The sequence below is a fragment of the Lethenteron reissneri genome, chromosome 44, assembly GCF_015708825.2.
Source record: "Lethenteron reissneri isolate LAM-NWPU_2019-01 chromosome 44, ASM1570882v1, whole genome shotgun sequence".
Classification (NCBI taxonomy): domain Eukaryota; kingdom Metazoa; phylum Chordata; class Hyperoartia; order Petromyzontiformes; family Petromyzontidae; genus Lethenteron; species Lethenteron reissneri.
The window spans coordinates 10,602,995-10,628,448 of NC_083822.1; the positions used below are offsets into that span (position 1 = coordinate 10,602,995).

Consider the following 25,454-nt stretch of genomic DNA (forward strand, 5'->3'; position numbering starts at 1 on the left):
CCCCCGCGGGCGCGCGCAAGAAACCGGATGCCCCCTGCAAGGCAAAGCCACGTGTCGCGACGCGGACCGTGCGTGCCCCCCCCCCCCTTTCCTCACTCACTCACCCACTCACCCATTCATTTAGTCACCCACTCATTCACTCACCCACTCATTCACTCAATCATTCATTCTGTCTTCTGTCATCCATTCATTCACTCACCCAGTCATTCACTCACCCATTTATTCTGTCATCCATTCATTCAGTCATTCAGTCACCCAGTCATTCACTCACCCATTTATTCTGTCATCCATTCATTCAATCATCCAGTCATTCACTCACCCAGTCATTCACTCACCCATTTATTCTGTCATTCAGTCACCCACTCATTCACTCACCCATTCATTCACTCACCCAGTTATTCAGTCACCCATTCATTCACTCACCCACTCATTCAGTCACGCACTCATTCAGTCACCCACTCATTCAGTCACCCACAATCACTCACCCATTCAGTCACCCAGTCATTCAGTCACACGGTCATTCACTCACCCATTCATTCAGTCACTCATTCAGTCACCCACTCATTCACTCACCCACTCATTCACTCACCCAGTCATTCACTCACCCAGTCATTCACTCACCCATTAATTCAGTCACTCATTCAGTCACCCATTCATTCACTCACCCATTCATTCAGTCATTCACTCACCCATTTATTCTGTCATCCATTCATTCAATCATCCAGTCATTCACTCACCCAGTCATTCACTCACCCATTTATTCTGTCATTCAGTCATTCAGTCACCCACATTCACTCACCCATTCATTCAGTCACCCAGTCATTCAGTCACCCAGTCATTCAGTCACACAGTCATTCACTCACCCATTCATTCAGTCACTCATTCAGTCACCCACATTCACTCACCCATTCATTCAGTCACCCAGTCATTCAGTCACACAGTCATTCACTCACCCATTTATTCTGTCATCCATTCATTCAATCATCCAGTCATTCACTCACCCAGTCATTCACTCACCCATTTATTCTGTCATTCAGTCATTCACTCACCAACTCATTCAGTCACCCAGTCATTCACTCACCCAATGTATTCAGTCACCCACTCATTAACTCACCCATGTATGAATTCACCAACTCATTCAGTCACCCACTCATTTATTCACTCATTCACTCACCCACTCATTCACTCAACCATTAATTCTGTCTTCTGTCATCCATTCATTCACTCACCCATTCATTCACTCACCCACTCATTCAGTCACCCACTCATTCAGTCACCCACATTCACTCACCCATTCATTCAGTCACCCAGTCATTCAGTCACCCAGTCATTCAGTCACACGGTCATTCACTCACCCATTCATTCAGTCACTCACTCATTCAGTCACCCACTCATTCACTCACCCACTCATTCACTCACCCAGTCATTCACTCACCCAGTCATTCACTCATCCATTAATTCAGTCACTCATTCAGTCACCCATTCATTCACTCACCCATTCATTCAGTCATTCACTCACCCATTTATTCTGTCATCCATTAATTCAATCATCCAGTCATTCACTCACCCAGTCATTCACTCACCCATTTATTCTGTCATTCAGTCATTCAGTCACCCACTCATTCAGTCACCCACTCATTCAGTCACCCACATTCACTCACCCATTCATTCAGTCACCCAGTCATTCAGTCACCCAGTCATTCAGTCACCCACTCATTCACTCACCCACTCATTCAGTCACCCACTCATTCAGTCACCCACATTCACTCACCCATTCATTCAGTCACCCAGTCATTCAGTCACACAGTCATTCACTCACCCATTTATTCTGTCATCCATTCATTCAATCATCCAGTCATTCACTCACCCAGTCATTCACTCACCCATTTATTCTGTCATTCAGTCATTCACTCACCAACTCATTCAGTCACCCAGTCATTCACTCACCCAATGTATTCAGTCACCCACTCATTAACTCACCCATGTATGAATTCACCAACTCATTCAGTCACCCACTCATTTATTCACCCATTCACTCACCCACTCATTCCGCCGTGCATTCGTTCACCTTACCTACACGCTCATTCACGCACAGTCATTGGGGGTCACGGAATTTATGTCCTTCCCATTGACATCACCCACTCACTGCATGCAACTCTCGTTCTGCGCGGTGGTAACGCGGTCCAGCCGTAGCGTGTTCACTGCTTGTTACGGAGTGTCACGTTTCGAATGCGACAGGCCGCCCTGATTAATACTGCGGGTGTATTGACCATACATGATACATGTCAATCTATACGGTTTACCCGTATTCTTGAACAGGGAAAATTAAGAGGGAAATTGAGTTTTCAGGTCCATACGGTGTACTGCCGTTGCAATACGGGAAAAATGTTTTTTTTTCTATTTGTGTTTCTCCCTTGTGATGGGGCTGTGTATGATGAACGTTGAGATTTATAATGTATGATATACATCTGCTTAACAGTGGACGTTCGAAATGGAGACGGCTGTCATCGTCTTCAATGAGGCTTCCCTGGCTAAACAAGTGTAATATAATCACAAGTTACCCGAAGGTTCACTCACCCACTCAATTCCACGCATCGCCCATGGTGACAATTTCACTTATTCACACACTAAGTCACTCGTTCATGTATCCACTCGCAAAACAATTAATACATCCATTCGATCAGCCCCACCCTGGCCGATTTCATTCACTCCTCCCTTTGAATTCACCCGGCACATTTGTTCATTCCCCTCGTCGTTTATAATCTCAGTCTAAATCATTCACCAACTCACCTTAAGTCATTAATTCACTCGCCACTCATTCGCCCATCCAACAATGATCTCGATTGGCCTACTCATTATCCCACACGTGCTGTCACTGATTGCCCCCATCCACCATTCATTGACAAATTCAATAACTCATTAAGTCCGATCCACGCAGCAATTGCTGTGGAGGCGTTTCACTGCCCTGCAAAGAGATGATTCTAAAAGCATCGGGCACACTCATCAGCTTTGTTTAGTTTTCTTTTGTCGGCGTGTTACGTTTCTGAATCCTATGCCATAGCAGGCTTTATACACGGATTACAGAATTAGTTTTTTGTTTAGGTGCATATGTTCCTCATTCATTATTAAATTCAGTTTGGGAGGGCTGTCATCTGAGAATGATGAAGGGCACTCACTGTCCATGACGGGTGGGTATCATCACCAACTCTTATTGACCAGCGTGGTGAAGTATGGTCACATTCTCCCCCCCCCCGCCCCCAAAATTATATTGTAGCCTCAAACACGGTCTTTCGAGTATCTTGCAATTCGCGACTTTATCAAACATGTACGGCCTTTTTGTAAATCCACGCCACTGGGATCATGCACTTTTAAATCTAGATTGAGAACTTTTTCTTAAATTTTTGTGTTAAGTTTGTTGTCCTTACCTCGCACGCTTGGCCACGTACGGTGCGAAAGAAGTTCAACGTACATGTGGGAAGTGGAGATTATTTGACCATACCTCACCCCGCTGGTCAGTGCAGGTTGGTGTAAGATAGGTGAAGCATAGGCAGTGCAGTATAGTAATGGATTTAGCTGCAAAATCGTCTGCTGAAAACGACGTGGTTACGTGCGATCCACCAGTTAATAACATTATTCGAATCGGCAAAGGCCTCTTTGGAACATTCGTGTGATTACGGGCAGCATCAAAGTGTTCACGTCAAAAGGCAGTGGCCAGAAGCACATTTTCAGTCATGACCCCAGCTGGGCCCCAAAGTGAGAGGGCCAGGAGGTATGCAGTCAACAATGCTTGACTCAGGGAGGAGGACGCCCCTGCCATGCATAGTCCCATGGGATGTTGGCTACCAACAACAAGGCAACTCCTATGACTAATTGGGAATGGGACGCAAGCGTAGGATTGATCACCCTGTCGCTGGCCGCCTTTGGGGAGGGTGTATAGTATGAAAGGCCGAAACACCCTAGGAACCAAAGGGTCACTACTGACGATGCGCTCCCCAAATTTCACCAGGCTCACTGTTCATGAACTCTTGGAAGTGCTTGCACAAAGGATAGTAACATCTCACCCTGTGTTCTTTGGAATCTGAATATGGCATGGGGGGCCATCATCATCCAGCAGTGAATTCACAAAGCGGTGTCATTTATTTTAATAGTAGATCATAAAGCTTTCAGATTTTGCCACTCAAGCAATGTTTGCCTGTCTTTGCCAGGCAAAAGTTTTCAATAAATATAATAATTGACCTGATATGATTCTTTATTATTTGTATCTACGATAAAAAAAACACTCATTGTTGACGACTTGATTCAACTTATATTTAAAGAATTCCCATCGGAAACCGCTATTTTTAAAGGTTTCGTTTTTATTTATTAGGAAGAACAAACATGTATTAACTAAATACCATATGAAGGGAAGCTCCTATATTTTACCGTTTTCGAATTAATCTAATTTGAACGTAAAATGCGAATTTATTTTAAAACCACTAGAATCCGACATCTCTAACACAATAAAAGATAGAACCAATGGTTCTCGCTTTTATTTTATTTGCTGTTTAACGCTCTATCAAACGAAAACAAACGCATTCTTATATTTTGAAGGATTTCTGAATGACATACACAAACATGTTTATGGGGCACTTAAAATCGGGAATTTGGGGGCCTTAAAATGCAAAATATCGGATTTCCAGATGTTTCCTGTTGTTTGCGTCCTAAAAGCGATCTGTGTACCAAACTGCAGATTTCCAACTTGCCGGGAAGTACCCTAGAGATTTTTGAGACGTACAGATTAAGCTCTTTATTTATATAGATTATTCAATCACACGCAAAGCCTATTTAAAACTATTAGGCATCTTTCGATTTAAAGCTTTCGTGACTGCAGGGATTCATCTTCTTGGTTCTTTCGGTAAAGTCACGTAGAAGGGAAGTAATAAAATAATAAAAATTAATATGAAACATAATATAATAATATAATATAATAAAGAAATAATAAATTATATTTTTATTCTTATTAATATATTAATAATATTACTAATAATATTAATACATTTTATAATAATAAATTATATTATTTTATTATGTTTTTTTTACTTCCCTTCTACGTGACTTTACCGAAAGAACCAAGAAGATGAACTATTAGGCAGTGGTATAAATTCCACATTTCTATGGCGGGAGCCAGTGGCTGCATAGGGGAACGTCTGGTGACAGCATACATGACAGCGCACAAGCTGCACGTCACTACACGGGCCCACACCGCTCTGTGTTGTTTCAAATGGTGTTTAATTGTATTGATTTGTGTTGAAGGAGTGGTGGCGCCATGGCTAGCGTGCTGCACTATGAACCCCCGACGACTTTAGCTCGATTGCCTGCCACGGCTAACATCAGTGATGAAATCTCAACCGGTCCTGACCCCCCACCCAACCTACCTCCCCGCTTCATAAATCTGTACCGACCAGCGTGGTGAAGTATGGTCAAACAACCCGACCCATGACTGACAGGGCAATGGGGAGGAGGACTTCATCCGGAGTGGATATGAAAATGTAATGTACACGGTGGTCCAGATGTCTTCTGACTCTCATTCAATTCTCTAAAACTTAATATTTTTGTATACCAATGGGTGTGATAGCAGAAACGAATACGCAAAGGGAAAAACAATTTTAGGGGTCAATTATTTGAGGGGTCACACGACATCTGGACCACCTTGTACAGTCGGTGCTAATAACAGTCATTTATACTGCTTAGGCCGTCAATCCCCCCCCCCTCCTTTGCTGTACAGTACTTCTTAACCTGGTGGCCCTCGTTAACACTGGTCAACAAAAAAAACACATTTTTTTGTGGCCTGGAATTTTGCAGCTGTTTTAGACTAATTTCAGGGTGCTGATTCCAAATCTGATCTCAGATTTGCTCTATCACATCACATTTTTATGCTATCGGCATACCCCATTTTCATTGATTGACCCGAAATTAACTCTGTCACTTATGATTGCAAGTTGTTGCGAGTCAGTGACTGCTTTAGTGTTTAAAATAGTTTGTTTATAATACCATTTTATGTAGATATCCACATTTATTTAATATTTTTCTAATGCAGTTTTTATTGAAAATGCAATATTTGAAACTGATGCCAGATTTGGAATCAGCACCCCAAAATGACTTTAAAACCGTTGGAATACCTTATGCCAGAAAAAGTGTGTTGACCAGTGTAATGAGACTGTCAATGGACCAGGTCTCTTGAAAAGTTCAATGAGCTCTCACCTGCCTTTAACTGAAGGTCCGTGTACTGCTTTGCTACTTCTTCAGTACCAGAGGCCGTCTGGCTCAGATTTATCATCCGATACTGGTCATGATAATTAGACCTCCAGGCATGAATGAGCTGAACTGGGTTTGGGGTCTGCATCAAGGTTGCAAACTCTTACATGTTCAGTAAAACATTCCATAACGTTCTTTTTTAAAAATACACACTAATCATTGGCGATGTTTTATTTAGTTTTCACTCCTTTTATTTAATCGTCACATTTATTTGTTAATTTCTTCGTTTTATTGTTCATTGTAAACCCCCTCCACCCCCCAGAGCACATTGTGATCAAGAGAGATGATGTCTGCGACCACTGGGGCCAGAGCCATCTTGGGTCGTCGGGCTGTGTGGCTGCCCGGGTCGGACTTTGTGCTTCGGTGAAGACCGAGAGATAACATACAGATGAGATTAGAGGAGCAGATAAGGGGGCGGAGATGTACGTTGAACTTCTTTCGCGCCGTACGTAGCCAACCGCGCTCGTCAGAGGTGCGGGGAAAGGACAACAAACTTAACACAAAAATCAGTAAAGAAATACTTGGCGTGGATTTACAAAAAGGCCGTACATGTTTGATAAAGTCGCGAATTGCAAGATACTCGAAAGACCGTGTTTGAGGCTACAATATAATTTTGGGGGCGGGGGGGGGGGAGAATGTGACCATACTTCACCACGCTGGTCAATACGAGTTGGTGATGATACCCACCCGTCATGGACAGTGAGTTCCCTTCATCATACTCAGATGACAGCCCTCCCAAACTGAATCTAATAATGAATGAGGAACATATGTGCCTAAACAAACACAAATTATCTGTAATCCGTGTATAAAACCTGCTATGGCATAGGATTCAAAAAGCAGCTAAATAATTATTTTTTCAATTTAAAAGTGCAAAGCTATGAAATTTGGAAGCCAGTGGCTTCCTAATGTCGGAAGGAAGAGCGTTCCAGATGGCCGCAGAAGTGCATCTGATAAAGCGGGATGCGGTGACCGTGATGAGAGATGAAAGAACATAATAGATGATAGAAATATAGAGATGAGAGAAGATGAGCGGAGAAGATGAGAGTTGAGCCGATTGACCTTTGACACCTCGCACCCCCCCCCTCCCCACAGTCACGACCATTGCACTGGGGTCGAGGTTTATACTCTTGCCTCCCTTATTCCATGACCAGCTTCATCAAAACCCAAATCACAAACATTCCAGTGCGACCAAAGGTTGCCGCCGTTTTGAATGTCGTACACGAGTGCGTGCTGCAGGCATAAACTAGGATCCAATAAAGAATGCTGTGGTATAATTTCACATCATACATATGCATGAGAGAGAGGTGGTGGGGGGATGGAGGCCAGGATAAATGATTTATTTACACTTTACTCTTTAACCCTGGTTCCAGCGCGAGCGGGTGGCCGGGCACTGCACCACCGCCTCTCGATGTCGTGCAACCAGAGTGGTGACCGCACGCTCTGCTGGCTCTCAGCAACTGCAGCTGCTCCAGCTGCTTCAGTAGCTCCGGCGCAGCACAAGCGAACTCCGATGTGAACGAGGCGACGAGGCACCTTGAGCCCCCCGGAGCTCAATCCCACTCCTTTCACCGCTGCCTCCGCTGCGGCCACCGCCGCTGCCGAGATTCAAGGGGTGCAGGTCGCCATGGAGGTGCCGGGCCGAGCGGCCACGTCTCCCCGGCCGGGTCCCACCGTCGGCGTGCAGGCCACCGTGGGGGTCCTCGGGTCCCGCGGCCTCACGGGCGTGGACATAGCGGTGCTGGTGCTGTACTTCGTGTTCGTGCTGGCCGTGGGGCTGTGGGTGAGTGACGGCCACCACATCGCGCTCGGCACCCCTGCGTCGTTTTCATCACATTTCATTTTCTCGTAAAACGGAGTTGAGTCGCGTGTTCTTGTGTTCAGGGTTAGGAGTCATTCGTAACGGGTGCAGTTTCCATAAATGGATTGTCCCCTATGTCCACCAGAACGTCAGATTAGCATGGTTGGCTACGTACGGTGCGAAAGAAGTTCAAAATATGTACATACCAGCGCTCACTGGGCCTTGATTTATGTTGAGTGTTTACTGGTCACACAATTCTTGATAAAGTTGTGCCATAAAAAAATGTAATTGTTCACACGCGGCTTATCAGCACAAGTTAGGAAAAAGCGTGGACGCGCATTTATTATTAAGTAACCTTTTGCAACACGCGGTAGTTCTCAGATGTATTTAATTAGTGGCTGCGGAAGCTGATCGGTCATTTCTGGGGCAAACAATATTTTAACAAAATATATTTTACAATTAGTTCTCGTTACTCTTGTGTGCGTTTCCAAGTTTCTGCACGGTGCGTTTTAAATCCCTGCTGTGGTCACCTCACTTGAATGTACGGGGATTATAGATAGGGCCTGTGAATCTCCAGACGGTAAGTTAAAGTTCTCCAAAGTTAAACGCCACCGGGTGACCAATTATTCACAGCTCTATCTTGAGCTCAGCACTTTGTTGGCGGTGTTTAATTTCCGCCGGATAACATTCACTCAGCCACGGAAACTTACCGAATGAGCAATTATTACTTAATGAGTGAGCGGAGCAAAACTGAGTGATTGTTAACTTCTTTTATTTAATCGCCAAACTCTCCGTCCACTCTGTATGCACGCGGCATGGCAAGATGAGAGGACCAATTTGACTTCAAACTTTTGTGACTGCAGGAATTCATATTCTTGGTTCTTTCGGTAAAGTCACGTAGAAAAAAATATAAGAATAAAATAAAATCAATTTTTATACAAATTTTTTTGAAAATAATAAAAGAAAAAAAACGATGAAAAAAGTAAAAGAAAGTAAAAAAATAAATTGTGTTTTTTTGCTTTTATTATTTACAATGTAGAATTTTTTGTTTATCGAGTGACATAGAGATTCAGTGAGTTGCATAGAGGTACATAGAGATCCATAGAGTTGCATAGAGACTCATAGGCATTAACTTTATTGTTCTTATCATTTCAGCTGCCACGGCCCCATTGATCTCAGCAGCTCTGTTACAAGGACGAACCGCAGCCTAAGATGGTCGGCAGTGGGAGGGTGGGGATGTGCAAAATGTCAAGAGCAACAACAACAAATTACTAGAAACCCACGCCAGAACTTACCGCAAACAATATACACAGCAGTAAATAATGCTCGCATACAAATAAAACACAGCGCCAAAAACTCTTGAGTGGATGCTTGTAAATAGACCGCATATACAGCCTCAGACAGAACGGAGCTTGGTTATAGCATTCGTAGCAAGAGCGGCAGAGGTGATGCGGCAGCATGTTTATGTGCATGTGCGCATGTGTTCGTGTGCACGCGTGTGCATGTGCGCAAGCGTACGCGTGTGTGTGTACTATATGTGCGTGTATGATCACGTGCGTTTGTTTTCATGTGCGTGCGTGTGTGTGTTCATGTGCGTGTGTGCGGCCGATTCCTCATCTCCACGCACAGTCCATGTGGAGGACCAAGCGGGGAACGGTGACCGGATACTTCTTGGCCGGAAAGAAGATGGTTTGGTGGACGGTGAGTTCCTACCGAACAAGTGACGTGGGTTGCCTCCTGCCCTGGGTTTGTCTGGGGTCATCCTCTTCTTTGAGGAGGTCGCTACCGTTATGGAAAATCTCTCAGTCTTTCTAAGGACATTAAAAGTGCTTGTCATTTGCATTATACTAGGTCGAATTATTATAATAGACCACTTTAAACGATGCCTTTACATCCAGTTCTGCCCTCCTCTGATATTGTGAGATGTTCTCTTTCTCGTGACACGTGCTGGTTGTTTGTTGTTGTTACACCTCATAGGTGGCAACCATAGACACGATAGGGCATGCGAACGAACGTGCGACATCTGTTGTCGTGACCCAGAAAAATGTCTCCTTCACCGCATCGAGTATCCCCTCGCCACGCGGCTGCGGCTACTGCCGGTCACTTGCGGCGCACACTCCGGTTTTACCAGCGACACGCAAAATATCGAGGTGGAAACTAATCGACCGGGTCGTGCCGGATTTTCGACGGTTGAGCGATTGACGTCGTGCAGGACGATTCTAGGCCACGTGCAGTCGAAGCAAAAACTGAGTCGTCGATGATCGTTAACTTGACCCGCGACTGCGATCATGACGGTGGAGACGGCATGGAAGAAGTAGGGAGGGTGGCCGGTGTGCAATTAGAAGTCTGGCAAGATTAGCAATGTTATGGTATGAATGTAAATAATTCACAGCCCTAGTCAATCCCCTGCTGGGTGAAGGCCTCCCCCGCTGTGCCAGACAAACGAGTTGTTTACAGACAGCCAAGTTGTTTACGCTTCTGCACCACGGCTTGCATCGGTGCGAGTGATACCTGACACAGCCTTGAGTGCCCCCTTCACCGATCCGCGTCGAGCAGCACGGTGAATTACGGTCAATCAGCTCCGACGACGACCGACGCCGCGTTGGGGAGGCCTTCAGCTAGCAGTGGATTCATGGGATGATGGCCGATGGATGAGGCTGGTGACGGAATGGCAGTCAAGGGACGGAACAGCTCCAGGAGGCCGGCCGCCGCGGAGACGGAGCGATCCCCGCCCCCCCACGCTGTCGCCATCGGGAGTGCGGCCTTCATCCAGCAGTGGATAGACAATGGCTGATGATAGCTTATCTTACATCCAGTTTGCCAAACGTGCATGTGACGAGAGCGGTGGGATTTTCTCTGTGGCTGGAGATGAGCGTTGGAAACGGCGGCGGGTGGGGGGGGGGGAGATGCGACCGATGCCGCGTGAGAGTCCCCCGAGCTGCCGGTGGGTGGTGGTGTTCCCGTGCGCGCCGCATGCAGGTCGGGGCCTCTCTCTTCGCCAGCAACGTGGGCAGCGGCCACTTCATGGGGCTCGCGGGCAGCGCCGCCGCCTCCGGCATCGCCGTGGCCGCCTACGAATTCAACGTCCGTTCCTCTCGGCGCGTCGCCCCCACGCACGCGGCACACCCTCCCCCCCCCCGCTGATCCCGTTTCGCGAGCAGCGCAGGACGCGGTAGTGCAGCGTTGATGGGGTGAAGTGACGCTGCCCCGACAGTTTTTGCCACCGGCGCTCTGAACAGATGTTGACGTTTGCCCGTGCCTAAAGCTGGCACCGCCAGGGCCCCCAGCCAACCACCAGCAGTGGCCTCCGCCTACCCCCCCCCCACCCTCTTCGTAGCCCAACGCCTGGTGCCCTCTGGCCCACGGGCTCCGGTGCAGTTGCACTCCCTGCACACTCGAATGCTACACCATTGAGATTGGCCTGATCCAACACGGGCTGTTCGTGTGCACCTAATGTGTACTGCATTACAAAGAAATACATCCCACCCCATATATAGCCCATAACAGACTGTTGGGGCGAGTGCCATGTACACACATAGTGCTGTGTACACATACACCCAAACGCAATTAGCACACATCATTATTAGTGTTGTGAACGCAACACACGCCCGCATACATTGCATACACATGTCTCATGTAACTATTGCGAGTGGTACTTGACTGGTACGTATGATGCGGAAAACTCACAGCTGGGGTGGTGGCTCATGCAAGGTGCTGGGCAGGGCGCCGTACAGGGCACTGCAGGTTGTCATGCAGGGAGCCATGCAGGGTGTTTTGCAGGGTGTTGTGTGCAGGGTGCTGTCCACGGCCTCACTGTCCACGTGTCTCCTACAGGGCATGTTCGTGGTGCTTCTGCTCGCCTGGGTCTTCCTGCCTATTTACATCGCATCCGGGGTGAGGCTCGTCACACTTGTAACCGACGGTTTTTGTTCGTGTTATTATTATTGTTGCACACTCATCCTGCTGGGCCAGGGGACAGCCGCTTCATCAGCAGCGGCGTAGAGGGAGGGGGGGCCCCGAGTCCACCGGTCAGGTGCCACTCGTCGACAATGCGCGATGGCACGGCCCGTCGCTGAGCACCTCCACCGAGTGGGCTGTGGTCGCGTTGGCTCCAGGTGTGGACGGGGTGGGGGGGGGCAGCTGCCCAAGGACCCTGGCCGGTACGGAGCCTCTTGAGCGGCAGGCCCCCGTGACGGCCGTCGTGGCAGCCCGAAGCCGGGAAGACGAAACGTTGGTGGGATGGCGGTGAGGAAGTGGTTCTCTGTGTCTTGGGTCGTCCTGTTCCTCACGCCGTCACCGGGCGAGTCCCAGTGTGGGACGTTGGTCCACACGGTGTGTCTCGACGACGAGCGGGCCTGTGGAGGATAGAGCATGCCCGTGGGATTAATAGACGCGCAGAGCTGTGCAAGGAATCCGTAGCTTCACGCCGTGCGTTATATCGATTTGCAGACCGCAGCCTGAGCGGTGACGGCATCTGCGGTGGGCATAGCCGAGCGGAGACAGAATCACTGCTGCCATCTTTCTAATCGTGTCATCCCCCGCTGGACAGGTGACCACGATGCCCGAATACCTGCAGAGGAGGTTTGGGAGCAAACGCATCCGCATTTACATCGCCGTCCTCTACCTCTTCATCTACATCTTCACCAAGATATCGGTAACGGCTCGTGGGCTCAGCTGCGCGATCGTACGATCCGGCAGGCACCGGCGTATTGCCACAGCGCCCGCCCACGCCATCCCTCCCGGCGCGCACCGACCTCTGGGCTCCTCGTCCTCGTGGCGACACGAATGAGCGGCGAGCCGTCATCGGGAAGCGCTTCATAGCTCATCGGATTCCTTCGGCATGAACAAATATTCTGATTCTGAGGAGTGGCAAACGCGGCGTCTGCTTTCCCCCACCTCGGCAGGTGGACATGTACGCCGGCGCCGTATTCATCCAGCAGGCGCTAAACTGGAACCTCTACGTGGCGGTGGCGCTGCTCCTGGCCATCACGGCACTCTACACCATCGGAGGTTCGTCGCGCATTTCCACGACCCCCCCCCACCCTCCTCCCCCAGCCCCAGCATGGACATCGGCGTTGTGTTGTGCTCTGGCAGTGGGGGGGGGCCCTGTGTTGTGCTTGGGGGGGCGCTGTGTTGTGCTGGGGGGGGGACCTGCGTTGTTCTGTCGGTTCACCGACCGTGACCTCCGTGCGATCCCCTCCCAGGTGGCCTGGCCGCCGTCATCTACACCGACACGCTGCAGACGCTGATCATGTTCATCGGAGCGCTCATCCTCATGGGATACAGTGAGTGGCAGTTTGTTTCCAAAGTCAAAGGTAACCTGAACTGCTGACGCGGTGAACAACGTAGCGCATCCCCGCAGATGCCCCCCGACGAGCCAGCTTGCATAGAGGTCAGCCTGTCAAACACCCTCCAGGCTCAGCCCTTTAACTAGGCCTCCGAGACATGTTGCCAGCGAGCCGGCCGTGACAGGCGTTGCCCAATCCTTCCCGTCAGGTTTCTGGAACATCGGCGGCTATGAGAACCTGTACGAGCGCTATTTCCTGGCGATCCCCACGCGGCGGGACCCCAACTCGACGTGCGGGATCCCGCGCGAGGATGCCTTCCACATGTTCCGCGACCCCGTGACCTCCGACCTGCCGTGGCCCGCCGTCATCGTCGGCATGAGCATCCCGTCCATCTGGTACTGGTGCACCGACCAGGTACGGTGGCGGCGGCCCTCCGCCCGCGTTGCTGCGGCCTCCAGATGGGCGGTGGCGTCGGGTGGCTTCAGAACGTAGTTTCGTTCAGCTTGGGCGCTGGTGACGCACGTGAGCTGCCTGTGGTCCGGCACTGCGGAGGTGGCAGCGGTGGGTCGGTGGATCACCGCCGAATGTTGTGAAACTCCCTTCCCGTGGGAGTCGAGGAGGAAGCCGTACCCTGGCTCGCCAGAAGAAGGCAGTACAGGCAAATGTGGAGTCCACTCGTTCCATCTGCATGGGATACAGAGTGCTTCGGCCACAAGCGTGTGGGTTTTCTCTGGGTGCTCCAGATTCCTCCAACATCAATTGGCTGATATACATCTTAATATATAGAGGACCGCAGAGCTTGGGGAATTGTTGGTGCCGTCTCACCGTGTGGCTGCCTTCTCGCTCGCCTGTTGGTCCCCCTCTCACGGCTCTGAGTCGCTCTCTCTTCGAGAGCGATGACCATGCGCGTGAAATGTTTTAATTATTACCAAATCGGTAGTTCATGAGGTGACGGTTTGTATTTTTTTCTATGTTTATAAACAGGCTGAATAATACGTTTGTTAAAGGGCAGTTCACACAACGTTGCAATCATCACTCATGAGTCGGCAAATTTATTTACATATCCAAATTTATTTGAAAATAACCTTTCCCGTTCGCCACCTGACAGTGTCGTTTGAATTACTCTGACACTCTCCCATAGTCGGAAAGCTTGACGTAGAGTAGCGGAATAGTGTTTTCAAACTGTTTCCAGGAATATAAAAAGTAGCTTTTAAAAGCTTCTGGTGGCCGTGAGCTTGAGAGAGTGATATTACTCTCCTCCGTTATTTTGATGTTGCCGTGCATCAGTGACTTAAAGGAAATTCCATCCATTTGAAAATGTGTCTCGATCATTGCCCTGAGACGTGGACGGCACGGAAGGAGATTGCGGCGCTGACGAGCTGGTGGCGCGAGGCGTAAAGCAAACCGAGAAAAAGCTCAGGACTCCAAGTGGCTCAAAGGGCCACGGATTAATGAAATGCATAGGGGTGTACCAAATACTCAAATCAGCTAAAACTCATAACCTTAATAAACATCTCGTAAATCTAATTAAATTAATTGTAATTAGTTTATTAACTGAAAAATGTTGCAGGTAACTGCGACTTCTGGTATACAGTATAATGTTTGTCGGCACGTGATGCCCCCATCTCCCCACCGATTGGCTTGCGCCACCACTGGTGGTGCTGCTGGGCGCGGAACAATATCCGTTGTCACGTGGTGAGCCTCCACGTGCGGCGAGCGTCCACGTGCGGCACGAACACGGCGAGCCTTGCCCTCCACTCTCCCGCAGGTCATAGTTCAGAGGTCGCTGTCCGCCAAGAACCTCTCGCACGCCAAGGGCGCCTCCCTCTTTGCCTCCTCAATGAAGGTGCTGCCCCTCTTCATGATGGTCTTCCCGGGAATGATCAGCCGCGTGCTCTTCACCGGTGAGTTGCGCCACGGGCAGTCACTGTGAGCAATGTGGGGGGGGGGCTGCTTTGCAGTCTGTCCTGGAAATAAAACTAAAAAACTAATTTTTTTTTTACTAAACTATTTTTATTTTAGCAGGTAAGGCCCACTGAGCTATGTAGCTCTTTTCTCAGTTGCGACTTTGCCTACAAATTATAGCTCAACGAAGTGGCATATGGCGTGGACATTTATAGCAGCCAAATACTCTTAAACGTATGTTTCTCAATGTGGAGGGAAAAGCTGGAGGACCCGGAGGAAAATCCACACGACCACGGAGAGAGAGACATGCAGTGGTCAGCGCACTGCCTATGAACGCGGAGTCCTTATTTCGTTCCCTGCTTACGGCCAACACGAGTGACGATTATCTGAATAAGTCCTGGGCCTCCTCTAGGTCGAATGAGTCCCTGGTACGGTGTGTAATAAACAAGACGACTCGGGAGACAAAGGCGGCCGGGCGTTGTGCTGGCCACCCACACCCTCGCACGCCGTGCGTGCCTTCATTGGTGCTCGCTAACAGCACTTGCCCCAACAGTTTGTTAAGGCTACACGGGGGATCTTTGTCTCTTGTCCAGAGGAGGTGGCGTGCGTGGACCCCGAGGTGTGCGAGGCCGTGTGCCAGAACCGCGTGAGCTGCACCGACATTGCCTACCCCAAGCTCGTCATGGAGCTGCTGCCGGAGGGTGAGCGCTGCCCAGCGATTCAAGCGGTTTAATTTACGTTCATACACTACGTGTATTGCAGTACATTGTACAACTACGTGAGTTCCTGTGGTACACGACCTCGCAGCGTCCCCGTGTCCCCCTCCGTGTGTCTCCGTGTCTGTCGGCCCGTGCGTCACCCACGTGTCACCGTGTGCCCCACTTCAGGGCTCCGCGGGCTGATGATGTCGGTGATGATCGCCGCGCTCATGTCCTCGCTCACCTCCATCTTCAACTCCTCCAGCACCATCTTCACCATGGACCTGTGGCGTTACATCCGCCCGCGCGCCTCCGAGCGCGAGCTCATGATCGTCGGCAGGTCTCCACGCTTGGCGCCCTCCCACACCCCGCGCCGTCGCGTGCCTCTCTCCCTGGGTTTTCTGGACGAGAGCCACGCGTCGCCTGGCGCTAGCTTTGCCACCCTGGCCCCCGCCCCACCGATCATTTACTTGTCCGTTAATTTTTTTTAAAACAACGGGGCCCTTGCCAGCTTGTTTCCTGCAAGGTCACGCGAGTGGAAAGTACTTTTCGTTGCCCAGAAGAAACAAAACATCTCCGTAAGTGCTGCCGATATCGTCGGATATCGAAAGCTAAGCAGATTTGAGGTCGGTTAATGTTTGGATTGGTGACCAAAAGGGCTTGCCCAGGTGTTGTAGTCACGTGGCTTTGAAAGTCTTACCAAAAGATGGCAATGTTGAGTGTCCCCCCCCCCAACTGTGTTTTTTTTTCAGATACTTTGGATTTCATACCTAGTGCTAAAACACTCTAATCGCTGCATCGTGCGCTTCCAGATGTGCTTCTGCAGCCATCTGGAACACTCTTCCTTCCGATATTAGGAAGCCACTTAAATCTATATCGAAAACTATTTTTTTTCTAAATGCTTTTTGTGTTTAGTTTGTTGTCCTTCCCCCGCACCTCCGATTAGCACGATTGGCTACGTACGGTGCGTAAGAAGTTCAACATACATACAGCACAACAATCTCAGGCTCTCCTGAATTAGCCTCGACTGGGTAAATAATTAGCATTTCATTACACATTCGCATTTCATTACACATTCGTTTAAACTAATTTACATTTAAATCAGCGGCTTTTTCCGAGTCTGAGTCTGCTAAGCTTCCAAACATCCCGGTTTGGTCTGGACAGTCCCAGTTTCAGAAAGACTGTCCCGGTGTCCAAAGCACAGCGTGTCTATGCATTTGCCTGCAGGGTGTCTGTGCGTGTGCTGCAGGGTGTTTGTGCTGGTGCTCGTCGTGGTGTCCATCGTCTGGATCCCCGTGGTCCAGGCCAGCCAGGGCGGGCAGCTCTTCTTCTACATCCAGGCCATCAGCTCCTACCTGCAGCCGCCCGTCGCCATCGCGTTCATGCTGGCCTGCGCCTGGAGGCGGGCCAACGAGACCGTACGCACAACGCACGTACACACACACAAAGACAAAGATCCCCCCCCCCCCCCCGTATAGCCTTAACAGACTGTTGGGGCAAGTGCTATTTGCGAGCATCTATGAAGGCCAGCGCAGCACACGAGGGGGTTGGTGGCCTAGGATCATGCCCCCGACCGCCTTTCTCTTCCTAATGACAATATTTTACACACTGCATCAGGTACTCATTTGAGGCTGAGTCGACCTAAGAGAGGCCTGCGAACGGTTTGAATATTGTCACTGATGTTTGTTTTGAGCAGGAATCGAACTCAGATTGCCGGGTTTATTGCATGGTGTGGTAACCACTGCACCACCGCTCTCAACGGTAGACAGACCCACACTCGGACACACACCCACCAAGATCCGCCGTATAGCCTCTAACATACATAACAACAACAACCGCCATTCGCTAAGTGCCAGTGACGTCACCCCGGCGCCTGTGCCAGGCGAAGTGTCGAAGTGGATTTTTGCTGTTTCTGGAGGAACCCCGAGGGGTTCATATTCTTTGGTTCTTTCGGTAAAGTCACGTAGATAGAAAATAAAAATAAAATTAAAGTTACATTTCATCCTTTTCTCTCCGCCCGATGAAGACTGCTTGTTTTGCTTTCGAAACGTCGTGGGTTTTTTTTGCTTTTATTTTTAATTTTATTTTATTGAATTTTATTTTCTATCTACGTGAATTTACCAAAAGAACCCGAGGGGTTCCTCCAGAAACAGCTCCGCCAGACAGACGTACACTAGCACGCACAAACATATCGACACACATTGACCCAGACACATGTAAACATGCTCACATACGCACACACATACAAAACGCACAAAATACAAAGACGTAAATACACACAAGCGCAAACAAAAACACGCGCGCAAGCAACATCTGCGATTGCTCACTGCTTACGAATCCTCGACTCGACAAACGTATCATGGGACCTTCCTTTGCCAGTACCAAAATACAATATGTTTTTCCCCTTTTTTCTGGCAACAAAACTGAAACGCATTCGAGCCTCGAGTTGGTGACTGCGAGTGCCGCAGAACGTACGCGCGCACGCACGTATCTTGAACTTCTGTCGCACCGTACGAAAGCCCGGACGGGGCCATAGGACAGCAGTCTGTAGGGCAATTGCCCGATGGGGTGGTCCATTCCGCGGGCCAGTGAGCCGGTCTGCGTAGAGAAATTTCAAAAATGTGTCCGCTTCATTGCTCATTTGCGTCCTCAGTTGGCTTTAAGTTCCCAAAGATTCCTCCTCACCTGCCCATTTGTTTTTTGGGTCCAGTCCAAATGGGCCAATGAGATCGCACGGCAAAATCACGCTAATACGTCACATTGCAAATCTAGCTACTAGTACTACAACACCTTATTGCACAACAACGATAAAAAAATATAACAATTGCCCAAAGCCCGAATTTGGGCCTTGCGTGCTAATCGGAGAACGGCCGCAAACCGCGGTTCCGACACGTGCGGAGCGCAGGGCACGTTCTGGGGCCTCATGGTGGGCCTCGCGGTCGGCCTCACGCGCATGGTCCTCGACTTCGTGTACCCCGAGCCGGGCTGCGGCGAAGAGGACACGCGCCCGTCCGTCACGCGCTACGTGCACTACCTCTACTTCTCCATGCTCCTCTCCTTCATCACCCTCGTGGTCATCGTGGCCGTCAGCCTCGCCACCGACGCGCCAACGCCCGACCAGGTGACAGGACCGTTGCAGGGGGTGGCGTGCGCGAGTGCGGTTGGCCCGTACGTTCCTGAGATTTCCGTGAGGCTCCCGCATTGTTTAAAGGCCCCCCCCCCCAGTAATGTACATTGTACATTGGTTGGTACAGGTGGCCATAGTCAACTAAAACTAAACTATTTTTACTTTAGTAATAGGTTTTTATCCTTTAAACTGGTACAAAAACTGACACCTTTATACAAGGCATCATGTTTGCAATAACCACAACACAAGCAGTCAAAATGCAAACAAAAATAAACAACTCTGATGATGATAACGATATGCACTGTCCTTGAAGTTGATTGGTCCACACCCGAGACAGCTTTTCTTAGAGCCTAGTCTCCATTGGTGTTGGACCAGATGACGCCAAAAGCGTACAACTCAAAGACAGCGCACTATCAGAGTATTGAGAGCTTGGGGTAAGCATTTACACTATGAGATCTCCTTTACCAGTGGCAAAATATAGTAATAGGTTTTTACCAGTTGAAAGGGTTAAAACCTATTACTATATTTTGCCACTGGTAAAGGAGGTCTCATAGTGTAAATATTTTTACTTTACCAGTCAAGGGCCATTGAGCTGTATAGCTCTTTTTCAGAAGCGACCTGCCACAAATGATAGCTTAACGAAGTGGTTTATCATCTGGAAATGTATAGCAGCCAAACTCTCTAAACGCGTGATGTTGATTCGAAATGTGGAGGGGAAAACCGCAGGACCTGGAGAAAAATCCACGCGACCACGGTGATAACATGCAAACTCCAAATATACAGGCATCAGGGTTGGGACCGAACCCACGACCACCTGTATACCAGGCGAGGTAGTTAACATTTTGCCACCGTGGGGCCATGTACAGCACAATAACAATGGATTTTTCTGCACGACCCTCTGCCAGTCACATTGCCGCAAACCAGAATCCTTTGAAATAATTATCGAATGCCCGTAAAAAGCGTTTCTCTGTTACGAAAGACAGCATCAAAACAGTTAATGTCTTAATGCGCTGGCCAGTGATAAGCACGCATAGCACAGCATAAATGTACTTTTTTAAAAGTAAGGTTTATTTAAAAAACAGAAATGAATATGGCAAAGGAACAAAAATGTTCGGGGCCAATTAGTTAGGGGGGGGGGGGGGTCACAAGACATCTGGCCCACCCTGCCGTTTGCTGCACTGGCTCCCATCCAAGGGCCCCCTCCAGGCTCAAACGCCTGCTTAGCTTCCCGGGTTGTGGCGAGAGCGGTTGCGCCGTTGCGGTGTGGTCGGCTCGTAGGCCGCCAGTAACGCCGTTTGGGGGGGGGGCATCGCTGAATCCGCGCCGTGTGCCGACAGCTGGTGCGCCTCACGTGGTTCACGCGGAACGACAAGCCCCTCGCGCCGGCGGAGGACCGGAATGGCAACGACGCCCGCGTCATCGCCGCCGACGCAGACGCCGCCGGGGGGACCGAGAAAGTGTCGTTCCGTGACGACGCGTCCATCGCGCAGGGCGACTCGGAGCCCACGCGAGACGGAGGTGAGTCACGGTGGAGTCGCCACGGTGGAGTCGCTGGAGTAGCATGGGGGAGAGGTTTGAAAAATGTGCGGTTTCACTGCGAATCCCATAAGAAACTCAGAACACACTATAACGCTTTTAATCCTAAAGAAAAATCCTACAAAGCGCTATAACCCTTTAATCACGAGTAATAATCCTGTTAGACGATATAAAGCTTTTAATCCAAAATACTAATTCTATAACTCACTCCAACACTTTTAATCCCAAATAAAAATCCTATAAAGCGCTGCAACACTTTTTTGATGGCAAAACCAAAGCATTTAGCCACACCATTTGCAAATGTGTTGCGAGAGTTAATCCGACGACCACTGGTTTGGCACTTGGCATCAACGCCCCGTCATCAGTCGATGTGACTCACTCAGCCACCACCACCGTGCCCCCCCCCCCGCTCCCCCCCCGCCGTGCGCGCAGCTTCCGACGGCAGCTTGCCCCGCCGCCGGCCACTGTGGAAGCGGGCGCTGCTGTGGTTCTGCGGCTTGGACGGGCCGTCGAGCTCGGGCGCCGGCACGGAGCAGCGGGGCTACGAGGCGCCGCTGCCACCCGTGGGGGACGTCGAGGCCGCCCTGTACGAGAATCCCAGGGCGAGGCGACTCATGAACTCGTGCCTCCTCGTCTGGATGTCCGCCGGCATCTTCCTCTGGGCCTACTTCGGCTGACGGCACCTCTCCGTCGTCCCCGCGCAGAGGGGGGGGGGAGTTACCCTAACGAGGATGGATTAGCGGCGTCGGCGCCGTGGCCCTCTGCTGACGGGCTGCCGGGAGGTTGCTTGAGTGAAAAAAAAACTATTTTTTTTATTCACCAGGTAAGGTCCTCTGAGCTATTGAGCCCTTTTTCAAAAGCAACCTGGCCACACAAATGTTAGCTCACCGAAGTGGCTTATCATCATGTGGAATGTTAGAGCAGCCAAATACTCTGCGTGATGTTGATTCAAAATGTGGAGGGAAAAAAACAAGGCCCGGAGAAAAATCCACACGACCATGGGGAGAGAAAACACGCAAACTCCAAATGTACAGCAGCAGGCGTCAGGGTCGGGATCGAACCCACGACCTCCTGCATACCCGGCGAGGTAGTTAACATCTCGCCACCCTGGCGCCCATTCTTTGGGACAGCTGTTGCCGGCTCGGCGATTTTGTCGCTAGATCGAGCGACTTTTTGGGGGTTTCCCTCGAGATGACATTTTGTCGAAGTGATTAGCGACAAAATCCAGCGACTTTCTGGGGCGAGGGACATGATGCGGACTTGGGAGCGATTCCAGGCGAGTGTGAAGGATCATGTATCGATTCACAGTTTGTAACGCTCGGGAGATTGTTTTGTGACACTTCCTGAGGCCTCTCCAGTGACATTAATGACTCCTTTTGTAAATGATATTTGTGATATTTTGACGATGCAAAACGTGCCTTCGTTTGTGTTTTAGCTGCTGTGCGATCGTACCGTTGTGAAGTGCACAATAATGACGCACAAGTAGTCTGTGTGCGTGAGCGTGCGGTGCTCTGTTGTGGGTAGTGTCGCGGTTTGCACGCTACGCTACGAACCCAGCCACGCGAGTTCGATTCCTGCTCGCAGCCAACATCAGTCACGATTATCTGAACCGGTCCTGGGCCTCCCCAAGGTCGTCCCAGCCTCAAATGATTACCTGGTGCGGTGTGTAAACATCACCACTCGGGAGACAAAGGTGGCCAGGGCGTTGTGCTGGCCACCCACCCCCTCGCGCGCTATCCCGGCCTTCATTGGTGCTCGCGAACAGCACTTGCCCGAGTCGTCTGTTTCTATATGGCGGATATTTGTTTTTGTTTGTGGTGCTGTATACCCATGTCACACCTGGGTAAGTTGTAACTAATTGCTGCGTTGCGTTGTGGCTCGGAATCGAGCCCAGCTGGGTTGCAGGAGCGATGAGACCCAGCGTGAGTCCAGGGAAGGGCTCTCTGCGTTTTATTGTTTGTGACCTTTTGAGCCAGTTGGCCAGATGCGGGCTCGGCCTTAGCCCACTTTCACCCGGGTAACTGGAGAGCATCGACCTACATATTCCTTGACTTATCGCTAAAATAGCTACAAATAAATTTAAAGATGCAATAAAAAAAAAATAAGAATGAATCACCATGTTTTAAAAACTTTAAATAACTTCTCATACTTTCTGGGACACTATTCCGATATCAAACAACCAGGCTATGTGAAAGACCAATGCTGTACACATAACGCAGCATTCGCTCGACCCGCATTTGCGTGCCCTCTGTTGCCGCTCAGAAGCACTGAGACACGCTTCAGCCTGCGGACAGTGGCACGCATTCGGAGCAGATCCACTGGATGACTTGGCAGTGGCTATTATGTACTTCACGTTTGTCAGGTTGTGTATTTTTGCCAGCTCTTCAAATCTGGTTGTGGACTTAATTTGTCCAAATTACATCTGAGAATTAATACGGTTTGTCTTATCATGAATAGGAAAAAAATGACTGTCTACGAGAGGTGGCGGTGGCAGAGTTAGGCACCGCTGAGGGCCTGGGTTCGAATCCAGGCAGCCAGCTGTGGGTTAAACCGGGTTCCCAAGTACGGTATTATGGCGAGTTGATGGTCACCAACGACTACACTTTGGATACATTCCAGCTGTCATTTAAATTATTGGTTTGACTTGCCGTGCGACACAAATATTACTATTGTCTGCGGTGCTGTCCCCTACGTACGGTGTGGACCCCAGAGGTCACTGGAAGAGATCTCTCTCTCTCACTTCTGTGATGTCCACATCCGCGAGGCCTTCTCTCACACGAAAGGTCGCACTGCTCTGCGAGAGATCCGAACGGATGCTCCATTTCTTGGCAATACGTAGATTCAAAATCTGCTCAACATTAAAAAGGCAGTTTCAACAACTGATTGAGTTTCTTTTTCGTTTAGCCTCATGTGGTAACTGTGTACAGAGAGAGAGAGCCAGGTTCTTATGCTGATGAAATGGCTAAGAAGCATTGCCACGGTGATTTGCCGCACCCTTCGTGACGGAGAACATGGGTTTCATTGGGATGAAAACAAACACTCTCGAACGGTGCATTGAGCCGTCGCGTGGCGCGGGGCTGAGTCCTGTGCCCAGGGAGGAGGGAACATCTCTTTGATATTTTAACTAATGCGCCTATCCACGCTACAAATAAACATTAATGAGTCAATAACGTGTCGATTCCAACATAAACACACGTACAGTATACAAGCGCACAAAGACACTGACATCACTGCGCCCTGGCATCAGCAAAGCGCACGATCACAACACCCGGAGTCGCCACGATAGCCCAGGGGCCGTGCATTGGAGAACCAGAGACCCAAGCTCAGGAGCCAACAACGGAGGTCTCCCAGACTCTGAGAATCTCCCAGACTCTGAGAATCTCCCAGACTCTGAGAATCTCCCAGACTGAGAATCTCCCAGACTCTGAGAATCTCCCAGACTGAGAATCTCCCAGACTGAGAATCTCCCAGACTCTGAGAATCTCCCAGACTCTGAGAATCTCCCAGAATCTGAGAATCTCCCAGACTCTGAGAATCTCCCAGACTCTGAGAATCTCCCAGACTGAGAATCTCCCAGACTCTGAGAATCTCCCAGACTCTGAGAATCTCCCAGAATCTGAGAATCTCCCAGAATCTGAGAATCTCCCAGACTCTGAGAATCTCCCAGACTCTGAGAATCTCCCAGAATCTGAGAATCTCCCAGACTCTGAGAATCTCCCAGAATCTGAGAATCTCCCAGAATCTGAGAATCTCCCAGAATCTGAGAATCTCCCAGACTCTGAGAATCTCCCAGACTGAGAATCTCCCAGACTCTGAGAATCTCCCAGACTCTGAGAATCTCCCAGACTGAGAATCTCCCAGACTCTGAGAATCTCCCAGAATCTGAGAATCTCCCAGACTCTGAGAATCTCCCAGACTGAGAATCTCCCAGACTCTGAGAATCTCCCAGACTGAGAATCTCCCAGACTGAGAATCTCCCAGAATCTGAGAATCTCCCAGACTCTGAGAATCTCCCAGAATCTGAGAATCTCCCAGAATCTGAGAATCTCCCAGACTCTGAGAATCTCCCAGACTCTGGGAATCTCCCAGACTCTGGGAATCTCCCAGACTCTGAGAATCTCCCAGAATCTGAGAATCTCCCAGACTCTGAGAATCTCCCAGACTCTTGAGAATCTCCCAGACTCTGAGAATCTCCCAGAATCTGAGAATCTCCCAGAATCTGAGAATCTCCCAGAATCTGAGAATCTCCCAGACTCTGAGAATCTCCCAGAATCTGAGAATCTCCCAGACTCTGAGAATCTCCCAGACTCTGAGAATCTCCCAGACTCTGGGAATCTCCCAGACTCTGAGAATCTCCCAGACTCTGGGAATCTCCCAGACTCTGAGAATCTCCCAGACTCTGAGAATCTCCCAGACTCTGAGAATCTCCCAGACTCTGAGAATCTCCCAGACTCTGGGAATCTCCCAGACTCTGAGAATCTCCCAGACTCTGAGAATCTCCCAGACTCTGGGAATCTCCCAGACTCTGAGAATCTCCCAGAATCTGAGAATCTCCCAGACTCTGAGAATCTCCCAGACTCTGAGAATCTCCCAGACTCTTGAGAATCTCCCAGACTCTGAGAATCTCCCAGAATCTGAGAATCTCCCAGAATCTGAGAATCTCCCAGACTCTGAGAATCTCCCAGAATCTGAGAATCTCCCAGACTCTGAGAATCTCCCAGACTCTGGGAATCTCCCAGACTCTGAGAATCTCCCAGACTCTGAGAATCTCCCAGACTCTGGGAATCTCCCAGAATCTGAGAATCTCC

The 25,454-nt window shown here is 49.7% G+C and overlaps 1 protein-coding gene across 4 annotated transcripts; it reads left to right on the plus strand.

Annotated features, from left to right (window-relative positions):
* Positions 1–14: 14 nt before the first annotated feature.
* SLC5A11 (solute carrier family 5 member 11) lies at positions 15–24,181 on the plus strand. Of its 4 annotated transcripts, none has more exons than XM_061569985.1 (16): positions 15–68; positions 7,665–8,074; positions 9,722–9,793; positions 11,072–11,176; positions 11,927–11,986; positions 12,642–12,746; positions 12,997–13,102; positions 13,297–13,377; positions 13,589–13,794; positions 15,149–15,284; positions 15,879–15,986; positions 16,173–16,323; positions 17,233–17,401; positions 18,889–19,104; positions 20,448–20,628; positions 21,079–24,181. In XM_061569985.1, exons 2-16 carry the CDS (start codon positions 7,919–7,921, stop codon positions 21,321–21,323), a joined length of 2,097 nt encoding a protein of 698 aa, XP_061425969.1. In that variant the 5' UTR covers positions 15–68; positions 7,665–7,918; the 3' UTR covers positions 21,324–24,181. The 4 variants fall into 4 exon arrangements, with proteins under 4 accessions (XP_061425969.1, XP_061425970.1, XP_061425971.1 ...); XM_061569986.1 differs by lacking the exon at positions 15–68 and adding an exon at positions 2,520–2,541; XM_061569987.1 differs by lacking the exon at positions 15–68 and adding an exon at positions 7,206–7,562.
* The last annotated feature ends 1,273 nt before the right edge of the window (positions 24,182–25,454 follow it).